General features: G+C 46.4%; 1 protein-coding gene across 1 annotated transcript in view; it reads right to left on the bottom strand.

The window, feature by feature from the left end:
• Positions 1–272: 272 nt before the first annotated feature.
• Positions 273–26,050, bottom strand: part of LOC6506670 (leucine-rich repeat-containing protein 15) — a 44,760-nt gene continuing 18,982 nt past the window's right edge. The window contains 2 exon segments of the mRNA XM_044714992.1: positions 273–3,596; positions 25,813–25,864. Coding sequence (XP_044570927.1) covers positions 1,037–3,439 — 2,403 coding nt within the window. The 5' untranslated portion in view covers positions 3,440–3,596; positions 25,813–25,864 and the 3' untranslated portion in view covers positions 273–1,036.

Below are 26,050 nucleotides of genomic sequence, written 5' to 3'. Positions count from 1 at the left end.
ATATGAATATGAAAATTGCGTTCGAATAAGTTTCCAATTACATATGGTAATTGTGTTCTTTATTTTAAATTTTTATGATAAGGTTACTTTTAACTCCCTTGTATTGGTTTTGCAATTTGTTCCATTAAATCGTTAAATATGTACAATTTGTTGTAAAATATGTTCTCGACTCGTTGCTGCGAAAAATGAACTTGAACATAAATTCTGAAACAAAATCCCCCTGCCGAGGCTGAAGGCTTCAAGTAAAATAAGAAATAACAAAACAAAAAATGTAAGTTTTCGAGATAGCCATTTTTTTTATTTACACATATAATATAATTCGTATATAGGTTTACTTTGTATTTGTTTACGTTGCATAAATTGCTTATGTTTCATATTTTGTGAATGCGGCGTAGGCTCTACATGAATATTGTGAAGTTCTTAATGGTTTCTGTTTCGTATTTCTATCGTCTTGTATTTTTATAGTTTATTGAGACTATCAACTATAAAAAACGGCTGAGTTCTATTTTTAGGCTTGCATATAATTTACTTGATTTTAGCTTTTCTTTTATTTATTTTTGGAATATTCATTTGTGATAGTTAGGCTAAATACAATACATACATAGTTTTAATGACTGGTGCTTAAGCGCGTAGCTTAATGTTATATAATAAAGTAAATTAATTTCTGGGGCATCGTTTTATATTTTTTTTTAAATATTTATTTATTTGTGGTCGCAAACATTGTTTTTTTAGAGCTTCTAATTATGTACATGAATCGAAATTTAATCAAAACTTAATGGATAAGATCACTGGATGCAAATGAAATGGCAGAACGGGGTGCTTGTAGGCCTGTCGTTACTCCTCCGAGTAGTTCAGCTACTACCCTGCACTATCCTGCATCCTTCAGTACCCGCCCACTGACAACCTCTCGAATTAAATCCTAATTTATACAGAATGCTTTCGCCCGAATACACGTAACGTAGGAATATACACTAGAATAAGTATTTTAAATTAGATCGCTCCTTTCGCGCCACCTGAGGCCATCCTCGGCCACCACTCAGCCCTTGTAGAAGTAATGCAGCTCTATGTCCGGATCCGGCCGCGATTTGATTACGGTGCGGCCCAAGGTGCCGCACGTCTTGGCCGGATATCAGTGGTACCGCCGCAGGCTGCCATTGTTGTTGCCGACGCCCACCATTCCCATTGGTCCGCCATGATGGTTGTTGTTCGACAGCGTTGCCACATTGTTGTTGTTGATGCTGCTGTTGAAGGATCGGCGTCCGGTGGTATTGCCGTGGATGAGGGCCATGCCCACGCCGTTGCGGAGCGGCAAGGCCGGGGGCGGGGGAGTGGGCGTGGGGCTGGGCGGCAGGTCGTGGTCCAGGGGCAGCGAGTAGTGGGAGTTGTTGTGGATGTAGCCCGGCTCGGTCATCGCGTCGCACGGCTTGGCGTACACCCCGCCATAGCCGTGGTTCGGTTGGTTGTGGTTGAAGTGGTCCTGGGTGAGGCGGATTCCGTTGGCAAGCGGTTGGCTGTAGTGCGACAGCGTGCTCTCCTGCACCACTGCGGCGGTCTGGCGGTGGCGGGGCAGGGAGGCCACGTTCAGGGTCTTACCACCGTTGCTGGCCAGCAGACGCATGTCCTGCTGCGAGTGATGGATCGTCTTGGGTGTCTGGGCGCGCGGGGCACCGTTGTTGGTCATGTAGTGGATGTGGCTGAGCTGGGCGAAGGAGGAGGAGGCTTGGTCCACAGCGCTGGGAACCTGCAGTTGCTGCACCGCCGCCGCATTGGCGGCATTGCTTGCGCCACCCCGACCCCGCAACTGAGGCGGGGGTGGTGCTTCTAGCTATAGCTCGGTGACAGGGATGGGGCGGCTGCTGCCGCCCATGTACGGATAGCCACCGGCCGACGGGTGCACGCCTCCGATCCCGCCCGGTGGCCTGGCCATGTACTCCTCATCCGAGAAGGTCTTCTGGTACTCGCGCTCCTTCCGTCCCAGCGCCGAGTGGCCCTTCAGCATCTCCCTAATGCGCCGGCGGCAGGTGTATAGGAGCAGCGCCAACGTGGTGATCAGTGCGGCGCACGCCACCACCAGGATGCCAATAATGGCCTGCTTGCTGGCCGCTCCGTGGGCGCAGCCCAGGATGGGCTCTGCCAGCTGGGCCAGGGGCACGTCCCGCACAGTCGCCGGATAGGCGCAGTTTACGGAAGCAAACTGGCCACTGGAATTCCGGCTGACCAGCAGTCGGTGCAGCCACAGTATTCGGCAGTCGCACACGAAGGGGTTTTCGGAGAGATCCAGGCTCTGGAGATCGGCCCAAGGCACCAGACCCTCGTCCAGGCTGCCCAGTTGATTCGCCTTCAGCACCACCGTGCTCAGGTGGGGCAAGCCTCCCAGGGCGGTGGCTGGCATTTCGCTCAAGTGCTTGTTGCTGGACAGGTTGAGGTGCTCCAGGTTGGTGTTGCCGCTAAAGGCGCCGTTCTCCACTCGCCGCAGACGCTGGGCGCCCGTGAGCTCCAGTTGCCGCAGTTCACGAAGTCCCGAGAAGGCTCCGGAGGGTATTACTTCGAAGTCGTTTTGGCCAATGCTAAGCTGCTCCAGGCGCCCCAGGATCTGCAGGGCTGCTGTGGGAATCACCGCTAGGCGGTTGTCCGAGAGATCCAAATAGCGGAGGGCTTCCAGGCCGTTGAGAGCCTCGCCCGAGATGTTATGCAGTCCGGCTCCGCGCAGATCCAAGCGGGTCAGACCCTTGAGATCTTGGAACGCGCCACCGGGAATGGTCATGAAGGAGTTTGTGCCCAGGTAGAGCTCCGCCAGTGCAGGCAAAGCCTGGAAGGTCAGCTCTCCGGGCACCGTGGTCAGCGTGTTGTCGTCCAAGTAGAGCACCCGCAGGCTAACCAGGCCGTCCAAGGCATGAGGATCAATGTGGCTGATGCGGTTCTGGCCGAGATTCAGCTCCGCCAGCTTCACCATGGGCGAAAAGGTGCGGTACTCCAGCTCGGCGATAAGGTTGCCGCGAAGGTTGAGCACGCTGATAGTGGAGAGGCCCTGGAAGGTCTTGTTGGATACCTGGCCGATCTTGTTGTGGTCCAGGTGCAGCTCCTGCAACTTGGCGTGGTACTTGAAGGAGAGCTCCGGGATGGTGACCATGTCGTTGAAGGACAGCTCCAGGAAAGTGAGCTGTGTGTAGAACTGCATCGACGAGTCGATTGTCTTCAGCTTGTTGTTCTTGATGACGAGCCGCTGGATGGCGGGATTGAGGGCGATGGGCAGGACGTCCAGGGAGCCCTCCCCACAGTTGACCATCAGTGTGTCGTCGTCGCATTCGCACCCATTGGGGCAGTTGGCCAGTCCCCGGGCACCGGGCACGTGCACCGTGGCCAGGACTAGGAGCAGGAGGCCCAGGGTCTGGCCAAGGAGATTGGCGAACGACATGGTAATTGCCAGTCGTCCGCTCATTACCCACTCACTGGCTTCTTTTGGCTGGCTTCGGCCCTGGCTCTGGCTCTGGCTGTCGTCGTTGCTTTGTCTCTGCTTTCCTCCTTTCGGTTAGCTGCTGCGTTCTGGCCAAGTTTTCAGCCAATGGCTTTTTAGTCCAGACCAGTCCGGCATTCGCCTGCAAAGGGGAGAGAAAAGGTTGGTTAGGTTGGAGCGCTTTAAATTGATTTTCCATTAGAGTTCAAAATTGCTTGGCTTTTGGATTTTCATTGGATTTGGCAGCTGCAGAGTCGCATTGCCCCCGTCGGGAGTTAATCGGTAGTTTTGTGGATTACCCGCCCTGCCTGGAGCAGCCCGGAGAAGCCCTGAGTCGCTGCCATTTGCTGTCGGGCAGTAAACAAATGAAGACAATTTAAATGGCCACGGCCTGGACATTAGGAACGGAATTAGCGAGCGGCTAAAAGCAAATGGAAGTTGCTGCAAGTTTCGCTGTAACAGTTGCCCGACAGTCTGTTGCAGACTTAATGGTTCCCCGGCAGTTGGCTCTAATCGGAGCAGAAGACGAGGGGGGCTCTTTATCGATCCTGGGAAGCTTTCAGGGCTTCAAACGTCGGACAACTTGAACTATTTCTGGGCACATTCTTGGTTGAATTTGTTTGCTTGGCTGCCAGATTCGGAAATACATTTAAGGTACTCCAGTCGGCTCTGATTTGGGTTTTGTTAACTAGAGCTCAGTGTTTCCCCTCTAGACAATGGGCATTGAATAAATATACAATTGTAAGCTGTAGACTTAAACCAACCTCTTGCAAATGAGTAACAAACCAAGCTATAATAGTTAATAAATATGGAAGTGGTAGAACCAATTAAAGTATGAGAGCTATTTCAGCTTGAAATTTCAGCTAGGGATGAAAGATACCCATACCCTAGATGAAGCCTCCCTTTGAAGACCAACAAAATATCCTGGAAATACTATACCCCTCCCAGATACGCACACATGTCAGACAATGGAGCCTGCCCCGGCAACCCTTTGTGTCAACTGGCAGGTCCCCAAAGTCAGACCCTGGCCTTAAACCCCAAGACCCCAGCCCCGGCCCCAACTCCAACCATCCTGTTTACGCCCGAATAGATGCCACTCCCCGTAGTGTCCCCGGACAGGCCAAAGATATGCCGCATAGTTGGGGCCAAACTTAAAAAACAACTTGCACTTTGTTTGCTTTGGGGACATTTATCAGCTTCGGGGCTGAGGGAGGCGGACAGGAGGGGGAGTTGGCGAAACAAAACTTAATTTAGCACGGCCAACTGGCAGAAGTTCAAGGATGGGGGGACCAGAAAAAGGATATCGGCACTGGGCTCCCCAAACGGGCCATAAAATAAATAAAACAAAAGCTAAATTCTTTTTTCCTTTGTTGTTTTTCAGGATGGTGGGCGGAGAAGGGGGTAGGAAAAAAGACAAAGGATATCCGAGTTTTCCTCTCTTCCCCGCCTCCCCGCCTCTTTTTCATATTTTTCAACTTTACGCAGCGTGGGCGTGGCCGGGCCCCAAAGGCGCAATGAAAATAATCATAGATGTGGGTCAGACTTTATTGGGTGGGGGTGGGGTGGTTCGTAATATCAGAGCTGTCTTCGTCCTACCAAAGGATAACTTCCAATCCCAATCCCCGGCATGCTGAAACTCTCGCTTTTTATTATGTAAATATCACATAAACACCCGGGAGCAGCCATCACATGGAACAAGGGCACAAAAAATGGCCCTCATGGCGGGTCCTGGTCCTGGCTTTATCCCAGTCCCGACTCCTCATCATTATCATGCATATGCCATAAAGCAACTTGTTGAGACTGCAATGGCCCGACTCCCGACTTCCCTTCATCTCGATTTTTGAAAGAATAAACAGCCCCCAGCCTCCTCCAGCCGACAAAATTTTCGGGGAAATAAAAACAAAAACTGCGAAGTTGCTCCTTTTAGGAGCACACACAGCTGCTTCGAATGCACATGGGCCTGGGTGTTGGGGAAGAATCATATTTAAATTGCTAAAATCCTGTTAAATGGCCAGCGATATACCCGGGGCCTGGTTTTCAATGAGCTGCCAAGCAATCGACCTGCGAAAAGGTTCAGATATTATCACTTGGGCTAGGACGAGTCGGGTGTGTTTTATTTCCTATAAGCGGGGCTGAGTGGTATTTAAATGTGAGATTTTCTTAAATGGTTCCATTACTAGAATATTCCGTAAAATATATACACTTTTCTTTTAAATTTTCGTCAATCTGAAGCATTATCCCCTCGAAGTATGCTACCTTTTTCTTATGGACAGTGATTTAAATTTATATTCCCTATTTTATACATTTTGTTTTTACTGTGAGATTTTTATTGGGTTTGCTGCTGTCGCTGGACTCATTTATTAGTTCCGCTTTTGTCCGGATGCCTCCTCCGACCCTCTTGCCACAGCCATTGTTGAGACTGTTTGTCTGTCAGTTGAACTTTCCACAGGAAAAAAAAATGTTTATTGATGTTCAAATATTTTATGTATTTATTAGAGATGCAATTATCAGATTCAGAACTGTCTTAGTTATTTATTCCATCATTTTAAAGCCTGATTTCTTGGCAGCTTAACTTTTCCCTCGAGAGCTTCACTTATCCGTTTAATATATGTTTTTAACTAAAAACCCTCCTAATTTCATCGACCTTAATTAAGACTATTTTCGTTGCAGCTGTGACTTGTTTTTTTCACTCTGCAGCCCTGTGGCCATGGCCCAAAAAAATGTCGTGGCGGTTTAGGTGGGCGGCGAATGCCCTTTTATTGTATCTGTCTGGTGCCGTTCTATGGTCCGTCTTTTGTCGGTTTTGGTCGCCGGATTTCGGTTTTGCTTCTGCCCTGACCCAGCGCTATGACTTCCGCTTCGACTGCCACTCCACCCGCTGCACATTAGCTTCCCCTTGTAACACTTTCTGGCCCGGCTTTTTGTTCTGTCTACCAAACTGTAGCTATATGCGAAAATTTGCCATCACAAAAAAGGAATCATTTGCCGCAACTTGGCTGTTGCAGTTGCAGTTGGTGGAAATTGCTAAATAAATGCATGTTTCAGATTTAATGGCTGGGGGAGAAGGGAACCCGGACTTTTGGCACAGTTTGGTGGTGGTACAGTTGCGCCCAAAGGGACGGGCTGGTATCCGTTGGTGCTTTTTTTTTACGGCTTCTCCTTTCATTTTATCTGTTGCGGGCTAAAAAGTTGGACGGCGCTTAAAAATAGCATCGGAATCGCGTTGGTCCATAATGGTTTCCAGGTTGCGGGCTGCCCCAATTTGGCCAACTCTTTCGGCTCCTTGCCTTTCCATTTCAGCCCTTCGGCCGTGAGTTTCCTCGTCGTCAACACAAAGTTCCTCAACTCGAGCCATCAACGTCGGCAATAAACTTCAACTTTGCTTGTTTGCCGTTTCGGCCAAATGTTTAATATTTCAAAGTAACGCCAGCCAGCCAGCCAGCCAATATCCTAAAACCTTAAACCCGTGGAGTGCCCCCCCTTTTCCTGGGGTGTTATTTATATGACAATTTCGCTTGAGCGCCCGTTAAAATATCGCCGACAATATTTTATGCTCAATGCCCTGGCTCATGTTTTGCCAACAGCCCGCCAGCCAGCCAGCCAAGTCCTGCCTGCCTCGAACGCCCCAACCCACCGCCTTCACATCCCCAGCTATGATAAACTTGGCAAATTTATCCTGCTTTGTGCCATACGTCTTTTGGCACAGTTTCCGCTCAAGACATGTACATCCCGCCCTGCTTTCCGGACGGCGGCACCCTCCCCGGCCATTTGCACTATTTGCACAGTTTACAGTTTCAGTTTTTAGCAGCGAGTTCGACTTTGAGTTTGTGCATCTGTGAGATACTTTTTGCTGCTCGAGCTGCGCGAGCAGACCAAATATTTGCCATCGCAAGGAGACAAAACAAAGACATGCTCCTGCTCACGCACACCCAGAGCTTCCAAATCGAAGAAGCGGTATTTGGGCCACCACCCAGCTGGCAGCACCACCCCACCCACCACCCACCACCCACTACTTCGCGACTTGCCACTGAAGGCTGTGTGGCAGTGAAAGTCGCCGAGGCAACAACCACTCGTCTGTGAAATAGAAAACGAAACAATAGCTGCGACTGAGTGGTTGGGGAGTGGGGCAGTGGGCGGTGGGCGACCAGCGGATGGTGGGCGGGGCAGAACAGCATCCAGAGGGTGGCCGCCAGGGGGCGCTTGGCAATTGCGCATCGTCACACATGTTACTTCAATTTTCAGTAATGGTAATCGGGCACAAGTTTGGTTAGCCTTCTTTGGCAATTGAATTGGTTTGGGGTTTGGCTCTGGCTTTGGCTTTGCCTTTGGATTTGGATTTAGATTTCGATTCGGAATTTGGCGCACGATTTGAACGGTTTCTAGTTCTGGCTCTGCCACTCTCTCTCTTGGCAGCTGATTTGTGCTTATGAACCGCAAAGGCTACATGGATGCGGAATACGTGGATAATCAGCGGGTGGGGAAAGCTAATTTCTGAGGAAATCGAGGCAGCTGGAGAGGCCTTGGCCATAGCCACTTTCCAATCACGAATACTATTTGGCTTAGAGGGCGGTGAACAGTGAACACCTTAAACTATTGACCTAGAAGAGCTGTAATTAGGAAGTGGAACATTTTAGATCCAATATCCTATTACCTATTATCCAAAACTGTCAAGATCAAGAACCCTGAAATCGCCAGTTAAAGTGCCGTCCCACCGAGCTGGCTCATTTGTGGAGTTCCTTTCAGGATCAGCTAGGAAGAGTCCCCCGGCGCTAATCTCTCTCACCCGCCGCCATCAGAGCCGCAAACAACAGGAGCTGTGCGGTGCTTTGGACTCGGAAAGTATTTTATGGCTCCCTTGAACATTGAGACCCTGCGATGGTGATGGCGATGGCAATGGCGATGGCGACGGCGACAACTATGACGACCATGAAGGCCATGATAAGAAGGGGGAGCTTGTCGACGACAAGCCAAGAATTTGGCAAAGTTGGAACTAAGACGATGCTTTTATGGCATAATTCCTAGCACCGTACTCCGTACTCCGGCTGGCCCAGCCAGTCTGTTTGTTTTTACTGCCTGGCGAAAAAGTTTGGCTCAAAAGCCGGGAAATGGGGTAAAGAAATGGCGGAAAAGTGCGACGGAGAAAGAGGGCCAGAATTGGCATGGCAAGAAAGTAAAGAGTAATACCCAAAGCAGTCATAAAGTAAACCAAATATTTTACATATAAACGACCGCAAGCCGACGACATCGTCGAGGTTCCTCCTCGGCCCCAGACGACGTCGCCATTTTAGCCATAATTTTCTTTCCATCTCTCTTCCGTGGCTTCTTTCTAGCTGTGGCTTTTGGATTTGGCTCTGGCTTTGGCTTTGGCTCGCGCACTGGCTCTGGCTCCATGCCCGGAAAACGGCGACAGTCGAAAGTAGGTAAAAAAGTTTCGCCCAGCGACCTTGCCGTCCACCACCCGGCCCTCCCTGTTAGCACTTCCGTGTCTGAGAGTTTAAAGCCAAGACAATAAATCCCAGGCTATTGATCCTTGCTATATGTCTTAAACAAATTTATACGGCAAGCGGAAAACTAACCCATATATATCCCCGGACTTAGCCGAGGCTCCGGCCTCCGGAGTTGGTTGTGGAATTTTTGATAAACGCGCATATGGCGCCGTAACAGCATGTCGAACATAAACTTCGCTCGCAACTGCAGATGTTGGGGATTCTGAAAGGGATACCCACCATTTGGGGTGGCATTTGCCATCCAGGGCTTTAAACTTAAGGCGCGATAGTGCAGATTGCTACAAGCAGGGCTTAGGAGAGCAACGACATGAAATCTATGGATTGAAGGACAACAAGTCCTTGACAACTTGAAATACAAGTAGTATGATCAAAATAATACCATATTTAGTTAAATGTTTTGAAATTTGAAACATTCGTAATCCTTTCTGAATTGCTTACGGAGAACTTCAAAGTGAGGTATGCAGCTCTACAGTTCTACAGGCAAGATCCTTGAGGGAAAACTCCCATTTCAAGGGCCCAGAAAGTTTACCGAACTCTAAGCCAAAAGCAAATTAAATTGCCATTGCCCGAGCAAATGATTTTTCCTTTTTCCTCATTTGCTTGAAGCTGCCGAGCTCCAGGGTGGGAAGAAAGTTTTCCAACTTTTGCCATCATTTCTGCTGCTGCTTATCAACGAGAGTCAGCAAACAGATCGGATTTGTATTTAAATTAAGCATTAAATAGTAAAAAGGTAAAGGGCGCTAAATGAAAACGAGCTACCAGAGGAGGGGAGCTCCTTAAAAAAGGCATTTGCTGACAGGCATTAGGAAAGGACTCGTCGTGGTGGTATAAACTTTTATCCCACTCTTTTCGGCAAAATCCCAACAAGGACACTAAGAAAAATGCTTGGATATTCTACAGCTTCAAAACTAATTATCCTTGAAATAAACATGATTTCTCTCTGTGTACAGCGTTCTGGTGTTGTGCATACCTGCAGCTGGACTTAGTGGCCTGGACAGAGCAGCGCTTCCACTTCCGCTTCCATGTCGTGGGCCATAAATCTTTCGCAAAATCGCGGCCAGGCGCAAAGTGCACCACAAAACGGTGAAAATTGCACGGCAAGGATGTAACAAAAGCGAAAGGAAGTGCCCGAAGAAGCGAGACAAGGATCTAAGCGGGCAGCTTACACTGTTCCACCCGGTTCGGGGTTAACTGAGGTTGGCCCCAGCGAAGTATGTGAGGGCTGGGCCTGGAGTTTAATTGGGTGGTGTGCGTAAATTTAGTGCTCTGGAAATTTAGTTTTACAGTTGCGGTGATTTAGTTGCCCGGGGTTATCCCGACCGGCAAATGCCAACAGTGGAATCGACTGCGAGTGTCAAGATATAGCTTCAGGACTCTATATACCAACGGAGAGCTCTTTGGGTAAACGACCCATCTCCGTCTGGAGGGCTCTTATTGGCTTTCTTCTCTTAGTGGACTTAAATTTCATCTACTTTTTGGGAAACTCCATTCCACAGTGCATTTAAAATGTTCCATATTGTTTGCATTTGCCTTTAAATTTCCTCGCCCAACATTGTGTAAAAAATGTATAAAATAGGACTGAAGTTTTTGCCTACTGCCCTGTGTCTGCTGCTCCCCTGTCGGCGCCCCCTCTCTGAATTTAACATGAGGCAAGGCCGTACGGGTGGCGCAACGGTGGCGGGTGGGGCAGCGTCACATGTGAACAGAATCCTACGTGGCTCTGTATGCTGGTGCTTTATTTATGCTACAACACTAACAGAATTAATTTTATAATTAATTTTAAAAATGTATTTAGTTTTCAAATTTAATCCAGAATAATACAGAAAACCTTCAAGCCTCTAATTAAGGCTTGAAAAAAGTTCAACTTTATATTGCTATAATTTCTTTCAGTGCCTTTCAAAGGGAGTTGCTGCGAGGTGGGGATAGTCTCCTCGACAGGGACTGGGCTATGGGTAGAGCTAACCAGACTCATTTAAACAGAGACTCCGAGACATGAGTTAAGTGCGATGGCAAAATTTATGCGAAGAATGCAGCAGCAATATGTGCAACGGCAGCAGCAGCAACAGCACCAACAATACTTGCAACATCAACCGAACCACATGGTCGGCAAGCATTTTTCTTCGTGCTGTTTGCTTTTGGCATCCCGTGTTGTGTTGCCAGCACCCCAAAAAAGGACGCAAAAGGGAACAGGACTCTTTGTTCCCCACTCCCCTCATTTTTTCCTGGCCGTTGAATAATGTTTAACGTCCCTGGGTGCCGGCATGTGTGTGTGTGCTGGGGACAGGAAAAGTATTTTCCAGTGAAAAGTCTTTCGTTGTCTGCATGATGTGTGAATAAGTAAGCTTTGTAAGAAGTTTTTCATTTCCCGCTTTTTCCCCTTTGTAGGCCGCTCGTTTCGACTTACTTCCCAGCAGTCCCAGCCATCCCAGCAGTTCTCGGCAATTTCGCAGTATCCCCATTGTTCCAAAGAGGGAATCCACCAGAGGGGGATAGGCATACGGAAACTTAATAAGATTTTAATTGAAGCGCAAGAATTTAATTAATTTAATTATGAATACATAAGAAAAACTCGGGATGGGAATGATATAAAGTACATACGAATGAGGGTAAGGCTTAAAATCTTTTTCTTTTTGAGGAATGCAATAAAGTTTTAGATTTTATATGGGTTGGAGGTATACTATGTGGCTTAAAGCCAAAGTATTACCTATCTTCCGTGCACTATATATCGGTTTTGTGGAAAACCTTTAAAGTCACGTTCTTTGGTGAACTGAATTCCAAAAGCCAGCTTCATTTTTTTTGGCGGGTTGCAGCTTCATCGAGACACAAATTAGCTTCCGCATTCAGAGAAGAGAGTGTTCGGATGGAGTGCAATGCCCCCAGGCCCCAGAGTTGCGTGACGATCGTGAATTGGATACAATTGCACATGCCAGAGTGTCTACGGTCCACGCTCCAGTTAGACGTAGAAAACTGTCATTCCTTGACTTAATTAGAGACAGACTTTTCGCCGGAGAGGCAGTCATTAATTTAATTACTGCTTTCAATTAAGTGCGTATGAAAGACCGTCCTCAAATGCATTACAGCTGCATAAATCAATTGATTTGGCTCTCACGCAGAAACACTCAGAGAAACATTGGTCTTTTTTTATCAATTTTATCTGGTAGAAGTGTTAAGATTACCATATCCAGTAGGGATTTTAATGGGCCAAGGTTTATAAGATTTATATATATTTTTCTTTAAATTTCTCTCTGTGCTGGGCCTACCCCTGACTGACTTCCTTTAAATGCAATCGACGATATTGAGCTTGATTCGTTCATTTGAAACACTTGTACATCTGTTCACTCATGTTCGTTTATCAATTATTGCTCCATTCGTAAAGGAAAGGAGGGAAATCGACAACGTTTTCCCCTGCACAGTTGACCGACTTTGAGTTATTGTTGTTGAGCAGCTTGTTTTGTTTGATTTTCATTAAGTCTGGCCCCCGTCACAGTTCGCGCTGCCAGTTGCCCGCCGCTTGTTGCAAGTTGCTTGTTGCCAGTTACCAGTTGCCAGTTGCTGTTGCAATTACTTGCGTCATTAAACCAGCGACCATTCAGCCCCAGAGTTCTTGAGTTCAAGTTGTGAACCCTCGGGTGATTTATATTACTTTGCCCAGAGTTTTCAGAGTCGCCAACGATTTTCAATTGAGTTGCTACTGCTAATGTTGCTGTTGCTGATGCTGTTCTGTTTTGAAAACATTAACAACTTGCAATCGGATTAAAGTAATTAATAAAAAATATTCGTAAATACATGCCATAACAATAAACTTCAAGGTTCTTATACCAATTAGCCGTAAAACCAAACTATTATCCCCGAATTTTAATAGGTTTAGTAACAAAAACAAATCCAAATCCCTGTCGCACCTGCGATAAAAACCGCTCGCCATCGCCAGTTGTCAGGCAGGCAGTGCGGTTAAAACCGCAATGCGACAGCGCCATCGAGAGGGGGCTTGGGGGTAAAGGGGGCTTGAATTCAGGTAGCTGCCCCAATTAATTGTTGCATTTAGCAGAAAATGAAATAAAATAAGTGACAACATCAATGCGAATTAAAATTATTGTCGCTGGTGTTGTAATGCAATCAGTTTCGATTTGATTACCTTTAATTGACTTTTCAGCACTGTTGAATCAGCGACGCTGACAGCGGCAGCAGCAGTGACGGTGACTGAGACGTTAGCTGTGGCAGTAGCAGTGGCAGTGGCAGCGTCATCAGCATTTAACGCTTTTTGTTGCCCCTCATTAACAATTCAAACTGTGTGTGTTTTTTACCTCTCCCCGTGGCGGCCTCGGTTCGGTTCGGTTTAATTTATTTTATTAAATTCAATTCCAGTGCCGGAACTTGTTGTCAAACATATTGTTGATCGAAGACCTGCAATGGGAGAAATGTGCAAAAAATCCATAAATTATTTAATCCAGCAGCAGTGTCGTAAATTGTTAATAATATTGCAAAGAGCTCTGTGTGCCAGCAATTTATGATTTGCTTAAAATATTCATTTAAATGCATTCTCATTTGATTCGCTCTGGGCTGGTTCACTTTTTTATAATTTACATACATATTCCCCAGTTTTTTCCGCTGTGCACTTTTCCCAGTAATTTTCTTTTTTAATTTTAATAATTTATTTATGTTAATGCCTTAATGGCTGCACTCCATGCCCCGCCCGAGATGCCATAGAATGGGGATATTGCTTTCCATATTTTCAGATTCAATTGATTGCATGCAACATTTCGCATTTACATAATTAATATTTTTTCATTCCGTAAACTCGGCTACTACTTTTTATCCGATTTCGCCTAGATAAACTCTAGATAATTATTTAATATTCAATTAATCAAATGGCAATTTTGCATCTGAATAGTTGCATAGGAGGCTTAAAAAATGGTTTAACAAATTGCTTTGGCTTAATTAATAAATAGCCAGCGACTATTTCCGCAATTTACAGTAACACTGCGTTGCATGCAACATCTGAAAATATGCGAAAATGTGCTCTTTCACAAAGCCTCTCCTAGTACTGGGCTTCACTGGGAAACTGTCCCCAGGACACCCTGCTACCCTGCCACCCGCTGCCTGTTCTGCCTGTTTCTGCCCCAGCCTGTGTCCCTTGTCTTTTGGGTCCATACATGGCAAGTGTTGTAAGTATGTGCTTAAATACGCATTTATTCATACAAATATGGCCAGAAGGCGTCTGCGGCAACCGCAGAAAGCATCACAGCATCAGCAGCAACATCCAGCCAGCAGCAGCCGGCAACAGAAACAGCAAGAGCAGCAGCCAGGGCAGCCGGCAAAACAATAAAAGCAAGTTGTGAATACCAAAGTGGGAAAGGCAATGCGAATAACCAATGACCAGGGATTTCATTTCAATTTGTAGCCAGGAGGCAATCAGGTAGTCCTGTAACCTCTTACCTCTAGAAGCTCCCTTATGAATGAATCCTTCTTTATAATTCCTTCAGATATCAGACATTTTATGGCTCAAATTCCCTTAAATGTCTCCCTATTAGTATTTCATTTACAGGTCATGATTAACCACCTAGTCCATCACATCCTGGGCTACCCTTTGGTCGTTTTGTATGGCAAAACGCAGAGCGAACGAATTTCCATGTCGTTGCCGTTGTCGTGGTTGTTGCTCGTTAGTTGCGCATCTGATTTGCCCGCCGAGGGACGAGCAATGAGGCAGTGGCGCTGGGATGCTGGGGCAGCCCAGGAAGCAGACCCAGTGCCGGACCCCTGGATGGATGCCCCGCGGGCTCCTTGGCCACGGCGAACATGGCGCAAATGTGACAAATATGGTCATGAAGTGTGCAAGTGACAAGTCTAACATACTTACAAATTTATATGAGGACCCACAAAACCAGCCACCAGCCTGCACAGGGACCAAAACGAAATTCCTTTGCGTTTTCAAATATATGTTAATGATGGTGGCGGGGACTGGGGACTGGGACTGGGATGCGAGGAGGCGCACAATGATTTCCAGTTTTTCTTTTCGCTCCTGCCCTGTCGAGTTTCCCTGCTTAGTTGGCCAAAAGTATTTCCTGTCTTTCCGCCGCTTACCCAACACCTCTTCAACGGTTTTTATTTTAACGATTTTTCCGCGGCCTCTTCTGAACAAATAAAAAACTGATTTGAATATGTGCAAACTAATGCCGCTGATGATGACCTGGCGTTTTCGTTTTTTTTTGTTAGCCAAGTCCCTGCAAATTAAATTTCCATTTTCAGGGGAAGCGGCTCCAACAAGGTTTTCTTTCTTTCTAACGTGATTTCAATTGATATGGGAGGTTTAATTGGCGAACAATGTGCTTTAAATGAGGTGAGAAGTTGGTGGAAAAAGAGCATACTACTTTTCTATATAACATTTTTTTACAATATGTTGAGATTGTTTGATTTAATTTCTATAATCCGGCAGGAAATTCGTGTCTCCGATTAAAACCAGAACATCTTTGACATGAAAATCAGTCACCTTCCTTTCCAACTTCAAGCCAATGTCCACTTTTTAAACCTCGGACAGGAAATGACAACGACTTGACTCAGTAAACAAGAAATCACAGAACCTGCGAGCGACAGCAAAGATTTCCACGGATGGTCAACAGTAATCAGCGTTGCATGCAACATGCCATGCCACTGGACAACAAGCTGGGGAGTTTTTCCAATCGGAAGCGCCATTTAAAGCAGGTACGCACAATAAAGTATCGAGAGGCACAGGTAGAAACGAATGTTTTTAAGTTTAAACTTTAAATACTGTTTAAAAATGAAGATAAAATCATTTTTTTGTGTGCACACGCACTTTGTCTGGCCATTTGAAAGTCTAAACAACAAAGTCCGTCACGAAAATTACGCAATTACCTTCAATAAATTGTAATTACGGACTTGGTAACATTTTGCTTAGATAAACGCTTTTTCATGTCACTGTCCAGAGCTGCCTGCCACCCAACACGACTTCTGTTTGTTTTTTGGTCGCTTTCCCATTTCGGTTTCAGGTTTTCAGCTTTTCAGCTCTTCCCCCACACCGACATTGACTTTGTCCGCTGGCATAAATTAGACTAAGCAATTACAGCAAACAGCCCGAGACCTGGACCTGGGTGACAATGTCAGGGGGTTGGACAAAGTCGACGCTACATATTGGATAACGCTTTCAGGCACCACAGTCATTTATACCAATTTGTGGGTGGGTGGCCAGTAGCCAGTGGCCAGGACCGGGACGAATCCCAGGCAGAGGCCGGGGGCCGATCCAAATCTGGATAAATTTATAATTTCATTTTCATGGGAGTGTCCTCAAAATCAGTGCCCATGGCAGGACCTGGCTCCATTTGAACTGGAGCGAATCGATGGATTCAAATGCCACATCAACAATTTAGCCAGTCTTCTAGCCAGAACATGAATCATGCATCGGATCGAATGCCAAATAATAAGCGGCCACGCCCATATTGGCCCGGCGGAGAAGACGAGGAAAATATATTTGACAAATTGAGTTGGAATCGATAAATAATAATTGAGGCGAGTGTGCAGGGGCCAGAAAATGATTGCAGATTGAGGAGATACGGAGGAGTCGGCGGAGGACGGAGTGCTCCGGAGAGGTTGCCGCTGTGTCTCGGTAAACCCATAAAAGCAATTTCAATAAATAAACAAATTGGGTCAATGCAACGCCAGCCCAGAGAGAAGCAGCACACAGCACACAGAGAAAATTGGCCGGTGGACAGGAAATAAATATAAAAAAAAGGTCGAATATCAGAGTGACCAGATTTGCGTATTTCGGGGTCACCATCGAAACCCGAAAAAGTTTCGGCTCATTATGGTGACCCATACGTCGGCCCAACCCACCCACTTTGCTCTCATTTATTATGAGCATTTAAGCCGAACTCGAAAAAGTCATTTGGTCAGCTAGTTCGGGAGAATTATGCATATGTGTGTATAAAGAAAAAAGCTGAAAAATATTGGATAAAACGCTGTCCATAAACTAGTTGTGGCTGCATTTTAAAGTTGGTCAAATGCAGCGAGATTTGCATATTTAAACAACGGCACACAGACAAATAGTATAAAGTAATCAACATTGAACTATATAAATTTTCGCCCAGCTTTCTGGAACGAAATATATTTGATTGGGAGCACACAAATAAAATCACGAGCGAACACCAAATTTAAAATGCAAAATCAATGGGAAATAAATGCGCATAACGTTTAGCGTAATTACGTATCGGCAGCCGATGCAAATCCTCTAAATGAGTCTACGAAAACATGCTTTCATATATAGTATGTAGTATATAGTATCAGATACTGTGAATGCAGTCTAACAATCAGGTATTGAAAAGAGTTCCCCTTGATAAGCCGGCACCCTGAATTTTAAAAATATTTATTGCTAAGGTTAATTGGGTGCTGATGTCTAAGCGATGCGATGACATAATGGATTTTGTTTCATTTATAAAAATATTTTAATCTCTAAGCTAATATTCTTGGAAACTTTGAGGTCGTATAGTGTAAATTAATAACATTCGTTGGATGTTTCCTGAAGTGATTTAAAGATACATTTGTCATTTTAATTATGAGTTTTTTGTCGTAAGTAGAAATAAGTTATATCGCTTATATCTGCAAGTCATATGTGATTTAGGCTAATTTTCCCTACCTCCCTCCACCCCAATCACTCGGAATGCTAATCCTGAAAATGAGTTGGGCTTATGAACGGATTTTCATTTCCTTTGCCAGTTTTTTTGTGTGATATAATCTTCCGCTCCGCTAATGTCCACAGCCTGGATAGGCATAACTTTTATTTGCAGGCCATTAAACATTTAGGACCACGCCCCTTAATGTCACTAAAAGCGCTGCCAGGCCATGCCAGGCCCGGGGAGGAAGCTTTGCATAAATCGATCTGAGGTCTGCGCCTGTCTCCGGCTATTTACTTATTTATCACAATGACCCAGCCCTATTCCCATCCCGTGGCTTCCTTTGGGGCTCTTATTGCGGGGACCACACACAGAGTCAACACCAGAGCGCTAGTTCCCAACTCGTCTTGTGTTTTCTTTTTTTAGCAGGACCTCCATTATGCCGCTGTTTGCCTTGATAATGTTTCCGAGGGGGGCGAGGACTTGGTCAAGACATTGTCAGCTGCCCGGCTGCCTTTTTGTCATTTCAGTTGTGTTTACTAAGCGGAAACACGAAAAAATAATATATATATATAAAGATATATATTTGCACACCTCCCCCAGTGGCTAGTGGCTTTCGCAGGCCTAGTTCTGAGAGACTGCTCTGCTGACTGCTCCTAAGCAAATAATTTATTTATGGGCTTGTTTACTTGTTCCGACGCTGGATCTGACTCGGCTCCTTTTGTCATGTTTGCCAAGGGCTTAGAAGGTGGCAGCTCCCCCGACTCCTCGATAGGCTCGACTCCAATTCGCTTTATAAATAAGAAATCAATTGATTTTATTTACAAGTCTTAAGGCGCTTAGCAAGCCAGCTAGCAGTCTCTCGGAAATTGAACCACTCCAAAAAGTCCATAAAGCCGTTTCCCCGTAAATATTGTTCCTGGGAACTGGGAGCCAAGAGCCCTCGCCCCCATGCCGCTCTTTCGCTTTAATAATATAATGTTTACTTTCGGTTTTTGCTGCAGTTGCAATCGCAGTCCCCCACATTGAATAATCAAATGTCGGCCGGGCACTGTTTACGCCGGATTTCTGGGAATAACTGTTGGAAAGTGTTGAAAATTTATCTGCCGGTCCATGCAAATTTCTCGTTTTTATTTGCCTCGCCTCGCTCATGTTACTGCTGCAACTCCCTGCCACATAAAGGGGCGACTGGCGAAAAAAACGAGGGGCAGGATCCACAGCACAGAGTACAGAGTTTTCCATTAGCAAATGCAACCACAAAAATGCCCCTCGACCCGACCCTTTATATTTCTCTAGTTTCTGTCCTACATCTCTCCATCTCTCGCTGTACTAATTTCGAACCAATAATTTGCACTTAACTGCCAGAGTTCGGGTTCGTTGGTCGTTGCTGGTTTCAGTTACTTTCGTTCCGAATTCCCTTTCATAAAACCATGTTATCTTCCTTCCACCAGTTCTGCTGATAAATTCTGGCAAACAGTTTCATGTTCAAGGGGTTAGCCCTATCCCTTCTGGGCTCCGATGCCAGTTCTCTGCCACTCGATGTGTGATGAAAAACTATCAGGACGACCGTTAATAAATCTTCGCCAAAGTTCGGCTTGCCCTCTATTTGCATTCTCCAGTCTCAGGAGGGACTTCATTGCTTTGTTTTGGCTCTGACACCGCACATAAGTTATTATTTACTCTGACAATAAAGGACTCTGCGGCGGTGGAGCTCCAGTTTGCCACTCGATTGGAGCTCGATACGGTATCTCCCCCCTTGGGTTTCTTTTTGTCGACCTGCCAAGTTCTGGCTCCGGCCCACTAAGCTGGCTCCGCTCCTGACTCAGTGCCTGATTTTTATAGTTTATTCAGTTTCAACTTTTAGAGGAAACAGTATAATTTTTCTCTGTGTCTGAAATGTTTAGAACACTCCCCCTTTGCAGGGCTTAAATAATGGTTACTTTTTGATTCCAAGCCATAATTCAAAGGCAAAATCGAAGCACAACTTGAAGCTGGGGTGGCCAAGTGTATCTATGGCTGCCAAGTGCCGTCGAAGGCCAGAGGGAACTTGTGTCTGAACTATCTGTATCTGTATCTGTATCTGTCGGGATCGTCGTCGACGAGTGGCGCTACGTTGACCATTTTTGGGTGGCCTCACCAACATTGCAACAAAGGCAACGCCTTCACCATTCGAGGCGAGGCGAGGCGATGGGGCAAGTATGTGTAGCACTGAAACCAGCTAGCACGCGTTGATGCCGTTGCGGCAGTTGGCCATAAAAAGTCATACAAGTTCCAGAGCGACGCGTTGCCAAAGCTGTTGCTCTGCAACTTTGGATCGCTTTTTGTCTTCAGTCCGTGCCCCACTCCATGGCCACTTCACAGACGTCGCTCTGCCGCCTCCCCTCGGCGGCTCTCGATTCTACTTCTTGGCTTGTCAAACGTAGCTGTTAGATACAATTACAGTTAGCCGAAGATAGCCGGAGTAACTACACAGCATCGACGCGAACGGCGGCACCCGTTTGAAGTCTCAGCCAGTGCCTTCAGGTATGTATCTTCATCTCATCTCTTGCGCATCTCGCATCTCACATCTCGAATCTTAGATCTCGTAACTCCATCTTTTCCTTAGTCATGTGCGGTCGCCGGAGGTATTTGACGATTCCCAGTCAAGAGTTTCTGGGCTTCATTGTTTCAAGTGTTGGGATTTGCTCTGTATCTGCATCTGGTCATGCGGAATTCGCTACATATCCGAGTGGCTGGGAGGCGTGTGAATCATCATCGGATACGGCCCGAGCCGGGCCACTGGCAACTGTCCATTAAAGCGCGACAAGTGTTTGGGGCCAGTGGAAAATTGCATAATTGCCATGTTGGGGATAATTGCTGTCGATGAATCATCCCACGGACGGCTTGCCCTCAAATCAAAAGAGATGTCGGTTAAACTGGTTGGGGATTAATGGCTTTCGATCAAATGGGTGGTCCCAAATTATTCGCCCGAAATGGTTGTGTCAAGAGAGTAAAGGAATTTGTACTTTAAAGAGTTTAAACTATACATTATAGTATAGTATAGAGAAAAAGCTTTAAACAGAAACTAAGTCTGAAGCTAAAACCAGCCCGCATCCTTTCTACAAAAGAGACAGTTTTTCACCCACCTCCTTCCCAAAAGCAATTAAAGATTTAAGAGTCGGGTCCTCGACCGAAAGGATGCTGGATTCGGTCTCCGGAAATGGATGACCAACACGTGCTAAGCTTATTAGGCGCCCTGATTCCTCAATGGCCAAGAGCAGGGAGCCTGCAGCCAAAAATCAAGACATAAATCCCAGACTCACAGCACACAGCTCTGAAGCCGGAATGGCAACAAACTAATAACCAATAAAAAGTCTTAAGCCATCTTAAGCTCATTAATGTTATTTTCAAATATAGAAATAACCAACAGGAAGGCGATACGGGACGAGGCGGGTTGAGGTCAAAGGGTTTCGAGTTCGTTCTCTGGTCGTAAAATAATCCAAGTACGTGTGAGCAGTTGTAGGGGAGGGAAGTTCCCCCAAAGGAAACCATTCGAGTTGAAAAGCCCTTTTAATAAGCATTTTGGCCAGACCCGGGGAAAATAAAAACGAAAAGCTGCATTCGAGCGGAGGGGCAACAAGTGGCATGCAATGGGTTATAGCCCAGCCAGCGGTGGGGAGGCGACGCGGAGCTACAGGGTTAAGGAGAAACCACTTCAGCTGATGTTTGAGTGAATGAAGTCGGAAGATGAGCAGCCCAAGCCGAAGAAGAGGCCCAAGCCAATGATTGGCAGTCGTCGGTGCTGAGGAGACAGGGGCGGCCTGGAGAGAAAGGCTGTAAAATAGAGCAACCATTGGCGGCAAGCGGCGGCAACAGTTGTTGCCTCAGAGCTGCGGTCATGTTGCATGTTGAAGATGACAGCCTGACTGCCGAGGAAAGAGGGTCGCCTCCAGAGTTCTGAAAGCTACCTGGCTCAAAGACCATAAACTTTAAGGCTTGCTAGAACTCTTTAATCCACCCATTTATCAATTCAACTCACGGCTGGCAGACAAGCAGTCAGAGCAGTCAGGCCGGCTGGCAAAACGCTGCACTGCAGTTGAACTTTTAATTTGATGAATGATATACATTTGTCTCGAGTGCGAGGCAACTCTCTTGTGGCTTCCACTCCCCACCTCCGGCTTCGGAGCCGTCCCTGGTGTGCCACAGAGATTGCCGCAAGTCGGCCCGTAATTGTTGTGGATTGCAGTTGGGAGAGGACCAGGGTCCGAGGAGCAATCGCCTGGAAATATTTGCACAGACGCACACTCATACACACATTCACACACACCTTTCTCGGTGGAGTGCCCGCGGGATCTGGATCTTCGCCCGACCCGGGCTATATAATTTTGCTTAGCTGCAATTATGAGATGTGGCGAGCTGATCTTGAGCAGAATGTGCTGGCAGGAGGGGTGCACACATGAAGCAAGAAGGAGGAGGATCCACAGAAACCTGAACTTTACCGGAAGCTTCGTCTTCTGTGTTGGATCTTTTGTGAATCAAAAGAAGAGCCTCCGCGCCCCAGTATATAGTGCAACTCGTTCTGTTGGTTTTACAAGTGCCCCGGTGGTGGAGTGGTGCTGGAGCGGATGACGAAGAGGCGGAGGCATCTGCGGCGCACCACCCCCTCGGGGGCTTTATGCGTCTGGCAGATGCCAGCGTTCAACATCCAACATCCTTAATTATGACAATCATCCCAGCTTGATGCTCATTTCTTGACTTGGTTTTGTTTTTCGCGGCTGCTGATCTCCAATCCAGATCCACATCCCGATCCCGATCCCGATCCAGATCAGTTGTATCCGCCAGTGCGGGTTTTTTATTTTATTTCTGCTTGTTGGTATGGGGTCACATCTCGATACAATCATTATGGGAGAGAAGCGACTGAGGCCGCTTCGGCGGCACAAACACAAGAAAGCCAGATCGCAGTGAGAGATCTTTGGCACAGTTTTCGAAAAACACTTTGGAATGCGAGGAGCCAGGGGTTGATTTACTGCCAGGATGGGAACCAAGTGGGGGAGATCATTCCATATCGTTTCAAGGTTGGAAGCGTGAGAGCTTTATTTCTTGGACTGTCAAAAATAAGGGTCTGTCTTGGTATGACTTAATTGCTGTCTGGAGAGTGCATAGTTCTGCAAGAAGGAACTCCTTCCAGCAATGACCTTTCCTGGTCGTAGCCCGATCACTTTCGCTCTCGTGCTAGTAGACCCCAATTATAGGGCCCGCTGATTGATTATGTGGCAACAGCAGCGACAGCTGTGCAATTAAAAGCTCAGCTTTCACCCTAAGGCCACTGGTAACCACTAATTACTTTCACTGGACCAGAGACCAGAGACCAGCGGCCAGGGCCCGTCGTCAAACACAACTTGCAAATAAGGCAAAGTCAGAGGCAGAGTCGGAGTCAGAGGCGTAGTCACAAATCGAGCACGCAGCCGGACTTTGGTTATCATCATCATCGTCATCGCAGGGGGCCAAAAGGTTAATATGGCAATTAGCCAACTTTACCAGAAGAAAGCCCAGCTCTTGGACAATTAACAGGGCCATGAGCTAGGCTCATAGATACGATAACTTACAAATGCGATTAGGGTCGATGAGCTGCCAACTGAAGCCAAATCGACAGGTTCTAACAAATGATGATTCTCTGGTTTGTTGTTTGGCTTTTTCTTCTCAGTTTTTTTTCATTGGACGGAGGATGATGCCGGCAGAACGGATGCCGGCAAACCGCAAGATACTTTTATGCTTTTGAAAGTATCTGCTGCAAACGAACTTCAACAGGTTCACGCCTCAATCGAAATCTCAGACACACATTAAATGTAATTTTCGGTCTTAAAAAAAGGGGCTCAGAGTCGGCCGTTCGGGCCAGATCCTCTCAACTGCCGCCGCCGATGCCGCTCCACTTGTAAGTGGTACATCAAAAATTTCCAACAGTTTTTCAAGTGTTTATAATGGCCTAAGGGGTCTGGGGTCTGAGGTTGGGGGGTTTTCGGGGCTTGGAGTGTGATTACCGCAAGTAAACTATCTCTCGCAGCTGGATGTATCTGAGGGAACGCGCTGCCGGTTTTTATTCCTCAGCGTCGGTTTTGTTTGGTTTTTTGTTCCCCTGCCTGCTTCCTCACTCGGTTTTTATGAAGATGAATTTCTATTTTATGAGTGATTCAGACGTGGCGGCCGCTCTCTATCCCGATGCCCCGCTGTTTTGTAGCTCCAATTACCTGAGCCCGCCTGATTGATTCCGCTGAGCCGGACCAAGCTCTGGTAATCGGCTTTGGCCCTGCCAGAGGCCTAGGCAACACTGTCGTCATAGCGCCTTTCCTTCAATCACCTCGAGAAGTACAAAACGAATTAAGGGCGGGGTGGGGCCACCCGATCCAATGACAAATCCGTTCAACAAGTGGCACTCGGCTAGACCTTCTGCTTCTGATTACATTAATGCCAGCATCCAAGCTCTATCTGCGGTTCATCAAGCGGATCACATTAGCATACATTTCCCATCGAAACCTATTTCCTATATATATCATTTTCCCTATCGCTCGCGACAATCTGTGCGGCATAAATCAGTGTGCCACATCTCAGCTTAGATCTCCAGTCTATAAATTTAAATTAGCCAGTTTAACTTTTGGCCCAGACTGGCTGACTATCTCGCTGGCTGGCTGCAAGGTGATTTAGCACCTGGAATATGCCAAGAATCAGTTTTTTCGGGCTCTCTCAGCTTTTGCAGGTGTTTCAATGCCGAAACGAGTTTACATTCAACTTGACTTATTTGCCTACTAATTTCTGGTTATTTATGCGACCCCAACCCCAGCCGCCAGCTGGAATAAAAAGCCAAACAATAGACGGTCTTGGGTGGGGCTCGAAGGCGGTTGCGGATTTGTTTGCGTTTTAGTAAGCTCGCTTTTGGCTGGATTTGTTCGTGAGTCCATTGTTTGGCCGACAACTTGACAATTACACGTTAAGAATTTTTCAGCAAACAAATTGCTTTGTCAGCTTTGGCTGGAAGTAATCAGCATGGCAAATTATGGAATTATTTCCATCTGGCGAGGCCGAAGGTCGTGCTCATAATTCAAGCCGTGAAGTCAAGTGCAAAAATATAAATTACGGTGGAGATGATCTCAGTTAGTAAACAGGAAAGAATTATATTGGGTTTAGGTTATTTTTTTCTCACTTAATTGTAACTGTCAGTAAGTTACTCCAAAGTGTATCTATATAATTACATCACAAACTTTTGGGGATTGAAAAAAATGGTATAATCCTGCTCCCCCCTTGGCTTTTAATTTCCAAGCGGAATCCTCTCAACTTGCGTCTGTCGGAAGGACGAAAAAAATGTTACAGACTGTTTCAATATTTTTTTGTGTATTTTTCATGAAAAGAAACCATTGAACGAGTGGAGATAGTCTGCTCCACGAGGCCTGTTTGTTATTTACCGACAACTTTATGGCCACATGCCGACAGCACAGCAACAACACAGAATTGTCATCATAAACAGTGAGGGGGGAAAAAAATCAACGAATTTTGTTGCTTAAAATTCTGCCTCTCGTAATTTTTTCCTTTGCGGTTTACCAGGCCAACTTGCTGTTGTTATTGTTGACGCGCATGTGTGAAAAATAAGCAAGTTTTTCCAGCCCTCCGCGGTAATGTGGGGGGTGTGGTCGGCGACGAATTTTTCTCGGAGGTTTATTCCCCACTACAGTGCAGAGTACGGGGAAAAAAAGAGCCGCCACGGCGTCTATTTAATGAAGTGCCAGCCAGCCCAGAAGATTTTCGGGGACATTTTTTGTGAGCGCCGGGGCTAGTGTGAATTTTCACATCAAGTTCCCGACAGTTTTGGCCGGGCCGGGCTGGCCATTGAGCCGGGCTCAGCCCAGTTAAGCTCAGATGGGCCCAGTTGAGTTATCTTGTGTGCCGAAGGTGGCAACACGCCAGCTTGACAGGTGGGCGGGGTGCGGTTGATTTAAGTGCAGATTGAATGGGGTTAGCTGGTGGTCAAGGCAAATACGCGTTTAGTGGCTTTTAAACGCCAGTTTGAGGCCAAGAACTCTTCCAGATTGATTCCAGTTTTCAATCATAACCAGGGGCTAATAGAGAACTTGGGGAATCTGAAATAGGTCGACATTTCCCTTTGAAAACATATGTCAAAGATCATTCCGGCTTAGCCTAAGCTCCCAATTGTAAAGCTCTCTAATCCGATGTATAGCCTGGAAAGACGACCCATTCAAGCACTTACCAGCCAGCACACACATGTGCGTCCAATCACTCTCCGGTCGTCCCGGTATAATCTGTAATGAAGAGCAAACATATAAATTTAATAAGCTGTCACATAAATTTTCCACTCTCGCATGAGCACTTAAGTCCATAGACTAGGCGCAGCCAAACACTAAATTAGTGAGAGTGAAAAAAAGTGAAAAAATAGAACCCAAAAATAGCAGAAAACTAGAAAAGGCGGGACATATCCGATACAAATT

Source organism: Drosophila ananassae, chromosome 2R (genome assembly GCF_017639315.1).
Source record: "Drosophila ananassae strain 14024-0371.13 chromosome 2R, ASM1763931v2, whole genome shotgun sequence".
Taxonomy (NCBI): domain Eukaryota; kingdom Metazoa; phylum Arthropoda; class Insecta; order Diptera; family Drosophilidae; genus Drosophila; species Drosophila ananassae.
Note: the sequence above shows the minus strand (reverse complement) of the source record. Positions and strands in the feature narration are given on the sequence as shown.